Source organism: Cynara cardunculus (genome assembly GCF_001531365.2).
Source record: "Cynara cardunculus var. scolymus isolate 2C chromosome LG 2, CcrdV1, whole genome shotgun sequence".
Taxonomy (NCBI): domain Eukaryota; kingdom Viridiplantae; phylum Streptophyta; class Magnoliopsida; order Asterales; family Asteraceae; genus Cynara; species Cynara cardunculus.
Window position 1 is genome coordinate 13,039,834 of NC_037529.1, and position 10,175 is coordinate 13,050,008.

Here is a 10,175-nt window from a genome sequence, read left to right on the forward strand (position 1 = left end):
TCTAAACCACGCTGACCACCACTGCTGACCACCTCCATCTGAACCACTATGGACCACCATCGATCTGAATCACTACGGACCACCACCATCTGAACCACTGTRGACCACCACCGATGAGAACCATCGTCGACCACCGTCGATTTAGCTTATGATTATATTTGGGTTGTGCATATTAAATAATTATTTTTTGAAGTATTTTTAGTTTTAAAAAAATTAAAATTGTCAAAAAGGGCATTTTGGTCATTTAGCAAAATTTTATTCCAATTCTAAAGCTACATTATGTGAACCAAACAGAAAGATTCCAATTCCTTAACAGATTCCATTCCAAAGTCTGCCAACCAAACAGGTGGTCAAACCTGACAACATTTCATTCCAATTCCTTCAAAGTCAAATTCCTTTAACAGATTCCATTCCATCCAAAAACATTCTGCGAACCAAACGCCACCTAAGTTTCTCAACATAACTTTCCTTCTCATCGAAACCCAATTTTATATATATTAGAAAATAATTCAAAAAAATCCATGTATTACTCTATTAGTCTAATGTAAATGGATAAAGCACACCTCACTCTGCCTTTTCATCCACCTGAAATCCACATAGTCAACTCTCTCTCTCTCTCTCACATACACACACACGCGCCGCCACCTTTCTCCCGGTAAAATCTTCCGATTTCCACCAAACAACCGCCATCAAAACCACCATGCTGTAACCCTACCGCTCCCCTACTTTCCCTCTATACAACAAAAGCATGGGTGCTAATACGTCATTATTGACCTCCAAGATCACAGAAGGATCGGAGAATCCATCAAAGCTCAACCTCGGCGACATACCGGAATCCTGTCTAGCTCTCGTTTTATCTTACATGGAACCGCCTGAGATCTGCAAATTGGCTCGAATCAACCGGACATTTCGAGCAGCTTCCTCCGCCGATTTCATCTGGATCTCCAAATTGCCTTCTAATTATCACTACCTCCTTGGAAAATCATTTGTTAATGATAAGAAAACTTTGGGCGTTAAGGAGATTTTTGCAAGGTTGACTCGACCTGTATCCTTCGACGCCGGCAATAAGGTTTCATTTCTCTCTACTTTTTAATTTTAGTAGACTAGTGATTCAATGTAAATTAAGGTTTGGAGGTGAGATTTTAACATTTTTTGTTTCAGGAATATTGGGTGGACAAGATCACGGGAGGTGTGTGTGTCTCAATTTCTTCAAAGGCATTAACAATCACCGGAATCGATGATCGGAGATACTGGAATCATATTCCTTCCGATGAATCAAGGTAAAACTTCCTTCCACTTTTCTACGTTTCTTTCTTCATGAAGATTGGTTTCCATGTTTTTAAATCATTGCTTTGCCAGATTCCCTACAGTTGCATACCTTAAACAGACCTGGTGGCTGGACGTAGACGGCGACGTTGAGTTCCAGTTCCCGGCCGGGACTTATTCATTGTCATTCAAACTCCGGCTAGGGAAAGTCATAAAACGACATGGACGGCAGGTGTGTACCACAGCGGACGTCCATGGATGGGACGTGAAACCCGTCGAGTTTAAGCTGACGACGGCCACCGGTCAGCAAACTGTTTCCAAGAGGTTCTTGGAGACGATCGGGAAGTGGGATTACCACCGAGTCGGAGACTTCACCGTCGATGAATCGAACACACCCACGAAGGTGAAGTTTTCTTTGACACAGATCGATTGCACTCACACGAAGGGTGGTCTTTCTATAGACTCGATTCTTATATCTCCTAGTAACCCTTGCTAGATTTGGTAGATTTGTGAGAATAAGATGCCACCACATTTTTGTTGTAAATTAATAATTATATTTTATTAAAAATAATATAATATGTTTGGATGCCACTTATTTGGTATATATATCAGAGAATTATCATCTGTTCCAACGTATAGTTTTCCTATGCTCGAAGATGCCTACAACAATAAAAATGTCTAAAATGCCCCTCATGTTATTGGAGTTAACAGAAAACATAACGATCATTAATAGAAGAGATAAATTCAAAAAGAAACCAATTACAACACAATATTTTTTTAATAATTTAATTTATTTCATGAAAACCATGACACGGGGTCAAAAAGACGAAATTAATAATTTAATATATATACACTCATTAAATATAAAAAAACAAAAAACATAGATATATTTGGAAGAACCATAAAACATGATATTTATATTATATTATAAAACATATGACAAAAACTTTTAAAAATCATATATATTCTATGCATGAAGTACTGTATATTGATGCATATTACTTAAAATTTAAGATTACAAGTAAATTATGCATAACTACAACTTATTAAACCTCCGTATTTGAATTCGTATAACTAACTACGGATAAACATAATCAAATAGATGATAAACATCTCATTTTAAAATATAAAAAATCTAAAATATAATTAGGATAATTATCTAAAATATAATTAGGATAATTATCGAGTTATAACAAAATGATTAATTATTATCTTTAAAAAATATATATATTATTAAACCAAATATAAATTACTTTGTTATTGAACTTAAATTAAATTATAATAAAAAATTGAATTAAAAAAGTACACAAAAAATAGGAATTTTAAATAGTTAATTTAATATTAATGTCGATATATTCTTGTCAAAATTTTATGATATTTTCATATATTTTATTTAAAGATAAAAACATAATCGTTTTTTCAAAATCACATAAGACAATACTATAAAATAGACTGAAATATAGAATAAAATAAAATAAAATATTAAAATCAAGATGTATCTCGCTATATTATGCGAGTATCCTTCTAGTTGGTTATAAATAAATTAATATTTAAACTTTTATAAGATATACAACGTTTTAGATGTCACATTGACAATTTTACGTAATTTATTATATGTTTGCATAAATTTATTTCTTTTATATACTGAATATTATAAATATTGAAACTTGAATTTGGTGTTTCTAAATATAACGTTTCTCTTGTTCACTTGATAGTTTTTTAGAACCATCAACAACATTTTTGTTATGTGAGTGATAATTTTTAGTTTTCGTAAATTCTTGTCATTATTAATAAAAAAGTAAGGGGTGGTTTACTTAAAAACTTACCCGGTAAGCATTTAACGGTTAAATTCAACTCTATCGCTTACTTATCAGGTAAGATTTGAGTCTAGCAAAACAACAACGTATATAACAATTTACCTGATAAGCGTTAACTATGGTAAGAGTCGTCGCCATCACTTACCGGGTAAGACTCTGTAACACCCATAAAAAAAAACAAAAACAAAAAAAACAAAAATAACCGGAGAATAAATAACGAAGACCGGAAACTTGCAATTTAAAAGAAATTGCCCAACAAATTCTAGTAGTGTAGCGTTTACACAAAAGAAACGGATAACGAGAAGATAAATAACAACCTACTAATCTAGATTATTCTATAATCAGATTAACGATGGGTGTTTTATCTCACTCCAAAAAGACGACATCAAGGTAACGCTCAACAAAATAACGAAGGCTGTAAATACAAAAGAGCCTTTTTCAAAACACGCTACTCTCACCCCTTGGTTGCCCCGCCGCTAAGGGATCCTGATAAACAAACCATAATAAGAGGAAGCGTTAGGCTTACGCCTAGTGAGTTCAAACATTGAGATATTGAAAATCAAGAAGTCTTGCAATTAAAGGTACATGGGTATATGTATATATTTATATATATATATATATATATATAGACCGGCATAAAAATCGAGTGAGTTAGTAAGACAATTAAGGAAAAAAAAACTCACATAGAGGGGTCAGAAAACATTCGAAGATAACGGGGGAGACCCGATTTACCGTTGGTCATGACGAACACTAAGTAAGTCATAAACCGACGTTATAGAGCATCACTTACAGGTTTAACACCCTCGACATCAACCTAAACCAGTCATGTAGTCGAGTGATCATAAGCTCTTTATCTCGGAAATTACATAATAATCACAATGCCTATTTCCGAGTGGGATAAGAAGGTGAATTGGAGTTTGCATAATATTCACAATGCCTAACTCCAACCCATTTCAGCCTTCACAAGATTAAACCGAACAAATTCCGCGCCCAAACTCTAGTACAAGTCAATATGATATTTACGGACTATGATTTAAGTATAACGGCATGTATTCACATTAAACCTACACATGATTCTTAAATCGAATTAAAATGCTCTTCTTTGCTAAAATTTTCATCCTGCAGTTTGACAAGGGGGGGGGGGTACAACAGTGAGTGAGTGGCTCCAAATAAATAATACATTACCAAGCCTAGGTTCAACTAAGTAAATCCATAGGAATCCATGTGCTTAAACCGTAGTTTGACATGGGGGGGGGGGGGTACAACAGTGAGTGGGTGGCTCCAAATAATTAATACAAATCCAAGCCTAGGTTCCACCAAGTAAATCTACAGGAATCCACGTGCTTAGACTCTCCCTTGCCTAAAGCATCTTTTTTTTTATTTAGATAAGTAAGATCTACAAATTTTAGGATATATATATATATAGATATATATATATATATATATAGCGCACAATAGGATTTAGTTAAGGGATGAACTCACAGTAGAATTTAAAGGGATCCTAGTCTTTATGGCCTTAAACAGATGTACGATAGAGAAGACGAGAAACYGGGCTGCATCGACCGCTGTCACCAAGGCACGACCGTGCCGAGYGTTGYCGAGGAAAAAGGAACGAGACAGCACAGCCGAGGTGTTGTTGCTGTTTGCTGTCTGCAGGCTGCAGAGGTCGAGAGGCGTGACTACGACTACTGTTGCTGCTGATTGNTCACATAGAGGGGTCAGAAAACATTCGAAGATAACGGGGGAGACCCGATTTACCGTTGGTCATGACGAACACTAAGTAAGTCATAAACCGACGTTATAGAGCATCACTTACAGGTTTAACACCCTCGACATCAACCTAAACCAGTCATGTAGTCGAGTGATCATAAGCTCTTTATCTCGGAAATTACATAATAATCACAATGCCTATTTCCGAGTGGGATAAGAAGGTGAATTGGAGTTTGCATAATATTCACAATGCCTAACTCCAACCCATTTCAGCCTTCACAAGATTAAACCGAACAAATTCCGCGCCCAAACTCTAGTACAAGTCAATATGATATTTACGGACTATGATTTAAGTATAACGGCATGTATTCACATTAAACCTACACATGATTCTTAAATCGAATTAAAATGCTCTTCTTTGCTAAAATTTTCATCCTGCAGTTTGACAAGGGGGGGGGGGTACAACAGTGAGTGAGTGGCTCCAAATAAATAATACATTACCAAGCCTAGGTTCAACTAAGTAAATCCATAGGAATCCATGTGCTTAAACCGTAGTTTGACATGGGGGGGGGGGGGTACAACAGTGAGTGGGTGGCTCCAAATAATTAATACAAATCCAAGCCTAGGTTCCACCAAGTAAATCTACAGGAATCCACGTGCTTAGACTCTCCCTTGCCTAAAGCATCTTTTTTTTTATTTAGATAAGTAAGATCTACAAATTTTAGGATATATATATATATAGATATATATATATATATATATAGCGCACAATAGGATTTAGTTAAGGGATGAACTCACAGTAGAATTTAAAGGGATCCTAGTCTTTATGGCCTTAAACAGATGTACGATAGAGAAGACGAGAAACYGGGCTGCATCGACCGCTGTCACCAAGGCACGACCGTGCCGAGTGTTGCCGAGGAAAAAGGAACGAGACAGCACAGCCGAGGTGTTGTTGCTGTTTGCTGTCTGCAGGCTGCAGAGGTCGAGAGGCGTGACTACGACTACTGTTGCTGCTGATTGTGCGAAGTGGCTCGGGAATGGCTTGGTCGGCTGCTGTGTGAACGAGACGGGGGTGAAGAACGGCGTCACTTTCTACTGTCGGGTACGACTGGAACGCAAGGAGAAAAAGGGGTGGAGCAATCTTGGGGTTGGGGTCTTGAGTCCAAGRGAAGGAGACGGAACCAKTTTCTGTTTTTCCTCTCCTCTGCCTCCATCTTTTTCCTCCTTCTAAAGACATCACTCCTCCCTAAAACTAAAGGGTTAAGACCACCATGGAAAAAGAGGGTCCTCTARGGAAGAGACAAATTTTAAATCCATAGCACCAGGGAGATGGGACTACCTAGGAGGTGGCAAGTACTCCCTTAACCCCTCTACTCGGCTGCAACATCCAAAGGAAGGCACCTAAGGTTAATCTATAAATAATTAAATAAATAAATGCCTATATAAAATAACTAGGCARAAAATATTWATGAGARGGAATTTTTTTTAAAGAAATTAAATGAAATTAAAGCTCTAAATTCGCGGGTAAAAGAAAAGAATGCGTACCTCTACACGGGACGAAACTTCTCGATACGCTCGGAGAAGGGGAAGGGAAAAAGAAAAGATTTTTCGGATGTTACAATTTTAGTCCAAAAAATCTGATAAATGTATCTTTATCAATCAAAATAAGTATGTCAGGGATATGATGAAGAAATTTAATCTAACCAACAACTCATCTATGAAAATCCAATGGCTCCTCCTCGCTCACTGAACAAGGATCCAAATGGAAAGTCTGTAAATGTTACTGTCTATAGAGGAATGATCAGCTCCCTGCTGTATCTCACAGCTACTCGTCCATATATTATGTACTCTACATGTTGGTGTGGACGATATCAATCTGAACCTAAGAAGTCCCATCTAATTACTGTAAAATGCATCTTTAGATATCTGAAGGGAACTCCTAATCTGGGTCTTTGGTATCCAAATGACTTAGGTTTCGACCTAATTGGTTATGCGGATAGCGATTTTGCAGGTTGCAAAATTGATAGAAAAAACACAACTGGAGGCTGTCAACTTCTAGGTGGAAAGTTGGTGAGTTGGACAAGTAAGAAGCAAAACTCAGTGTACACATCAACTGCTGAGGTTGAATATGTTGCCGCTGGAAGCTGTTGTGCTCAAATCCTATGGATGAAAAACTATCTCTCAAAGATCCCTATCTATTGTGATAGCACCAGTGCTATTGCAATTGCAAACAACCATGTTCTTCACTCCAAGACCAAATATATTGAGATCAAATATCATTTTATCGGAGATCATGTTATGAATGGTAATATTGAACTTCACTTCGTACCCACTGAGTACCAAATCGCTGAACTTTTTACAAGCCCCTTGCTGAGACAAGATTTAACATCTTGATTAGCAAACTTGGAATGCTGAACACTAAGGATTAATTTCTTTAGCTCTAAGCAATACTCAGTGATACATAAGTGAAATGATTCAGTGTTCTTACTCTATCAATGAACTCTTAAGTAAATGTATCTATCTCTCTAAGGTACATATACTTATATTCTTTTCTAAAACTTAAAAACTATCACTAAATCTTTCCATATTCAGTGATCAAAACGTTTTAAAAGAATTGTTTCAGTGTTTCTCTCTATCATTGCATTTTTTAAGTAAGTATATCTTCAAGGTATATCTACTTGTCTTTTCTTAAACCATCACTGACCCTTTCCTTACTTAGTGATCAAAACGTTCTAAAAGTAAAGTCTCTTAGTGATTTTCTCTCTATCACCGAACCTTTCAAAAATATATCTTATTTCTAAAGATATATTTTTTTAAAACTATCACTGAATCTTTCTTATTCAATGATCCTTTGTTTTAAAAGACTTGAAATTTTTCACTGCATTCTTTTCTTATCCAGTGATTTTTAAAAGAAAATGATAATGAACGGTTATATTCTTTATGACATCATTAATATTTAATTTAAAATGAATATTGATACGCGCGCGTCCTTCTGACACACACGATCAATTTGTGTTCCATCCAATCTGGATGAGGATGTGCAATGCCTTTCATCATTTGCACATCTTTTTAAAGAGTCGTTTTCCCTCTCTTCTCTTTCTCTCTCATCCTACCTATAATGAGATACCATCTCTTATTTCTCTTTATGCTTACAAAAACTCTCAAGACTTTTGCTCTCAAAGAATTTCTGCAAGCAAAAACTTCAAGAACCTTCAAACCCTCAACCGTTTCTTCCTTCTCTCCAAACAAAAAGATTGATAAACTCCTTAATAATTGAACTTTTCTTCTTCTTCTTCTTCGAAACTTTGTTTGAACATTTAATAACTCCTTCTCTTAAGTACGAACAAACAAATTAAAGAATAATTATAATACTTGATCTTAATCTAAGTTTCAAAACACTAAATTTATTTGAAAACCCCTAATATTATTCTGGACTTTTCAAAAGAAGTTTTTCTTTCAAAACTTAAACATAGAGCGCCTTTCTAACAAACTCTTGTTATATTCTTTTGTTTTATCTTTCTTATAACAGATTTGGCAGCCAAGAACGTAAACTTTGCTATTGACGAAGTTTTCTTCAAACTGAATAACCACGTTGGACTATTGGACATCCCTGCTAACAAACCCCATTTCTTTGGATGCGGCCAATTTTTTGAAGAACTTTATCATTGGCCATGATCTCACTTTGAACCAATCATGGTCAAAGAATTGCTTCGGCAGTTTTGGTTCACTACTGAAGTGAAGCAAGAGAACGACAAGTTTGGCTACATGGTGGAGAAGATCTCATTTACTTTCTACATGATGACCGTCGACTTTGGAGTCCCCACTATCAGGACCCCTCTCCACCTCCCCAAAACGAATCCCTACACCAGTGAACACTCCACGAAGACATCATCAAAACTTTTGATGATATTGGCTACAATTGGCCAACGAAGAAGGACTCCAGCAAGCCCCTGAAGTCGTTGTCCAAAATTGAGAAGTACCGCATGTCTACAGTGTGACAATACTTGTTCTTTCATTTAATTCAATGCATTGGAGGCAAGACAGGTGGCTAGGACCAGGCTTCTCGAGTCACTCTCAACATCGTGTTTCTATCATCCGCCAGCTAAAGGTTAACTACGCATAGTTGATCTTTGAAGACCAGACGCTAAAGCAGAACAAGCACCAACACGAGAAGGTGGTGCCTTACACCAGGTTTTTATGCATGGTGTTCGCCAAGATCTTTGGCAACAAGTACCCGACCGAAGGTAATATTCCCATCTGTAGGCTTGGGTCTTGTATCTTGGACAAAAGTCTAAACATACATATATTGGCCTCTTTGCTCCAATGTTGGCTATTGCCATTGGCTCTCCCTCCTTACCTTCTATTTCTACTTCTTCTCTCTCCCAGGTGGTCATGACCGAGCCAAACCCCCAGTCTATCCCAACTACCACCTCCATATCCTCTAAGATCCATAACCATCTCTTTTCCGTTTTCATTTACTAGTCGCTAAGCAATCATAAAAGTTCTTACACTAGTAAATCTTTGATATCATATCTATGTTTTGTAAGTAGGAAAAGAACCCTACATTGCAATAGCCTACTCGGATACACTTTGCAAGCATATTAACAACTATAACCAGGAAGTTCAGTTTGAAGTTTATTCCAGCATCATTTATCTTTTGGATTACAATAATGACATCTTTTGGTCTCATCCTATCTTTACTAAATTATTTTCCCCATGAAACTGTTATGTTCAACATATCCTATGACTGGATTCGTAGACATGAAATCTACTCATTTTATTGGTAATCCTAGCAGTTCATGTATTGATTAGACAATGATTGATATAACATCATTCCTCAATTTTAGGTGCATGTGACATGTGTCTAACTTGCTAATAACATAAAATCCTAACTTGGTAGGAATCCTATCTAAGGTTTGATCTAGTAATGATTCAAGCCTAATATCCCTAACAACAAATCTTTGGTTTTTATTTAACATTTTTCATATTTTTCATAATGTCTTTGGTGAAGTCCTTGTGCTCAATCCCACAGGGATTCTCATGTCACCCTTCTTTTTATCCTTTCATTTATTCACTTACTGAATTTTGCATGGTTTGCTTTTGTTTTACCATGAATGTCTCTCCTTGGTTGATCTTCAAAGCCATTGTCTGAAGTTAAGTCTACAGTTAATAAACAATGTGTAGTTAAAAAACACCATATGTTTCATCTACTTATTTGAATATGTTGTTTGACTATATTTTGAAAGTATTGGCTTCATTCATGTCATCGTCTTGTTCCCTCACTTTTTTTCTGTCCCACTTACAACCTGTTCATTACATTTGCATCATGTTTATTAGAATACGAAAGTTGTATATGTCAATAATGAACATTATATAGTGTTA

The 10,175-nt window shown here is 36.2% G+C and overlaps 1 protein-coding gene across 1 annotated transcript; it reads left to right on the forward strand.

Annotated features, from left to right (window-relative positions):
* The first annotated feature begins 602 nt into the window (after nt 1-602).
* LOC112507728 (F-box protein PP2-A13-like) lies at nt 603-1,805 on the forward strand. The gene is made up of 3 exons (XM_025112413.1): nt 603-1,069; nt 1,162-1,280; nt 1,360-1,805. The coding sequence occupies exons 1-3, from the start codon at nt 749-751 to the stop codon at nt 1,760-1,762; spliced, it is 843 nt and encodes a 280-aa protein (XP_024968181.1). The 5' UTR covers nt 603-748; the 3' UTR covers nt 1,763-1,805.
* The last annotated feature ends 8,370 nt before the right edge of the window (nt 1,806-10,175 follow it).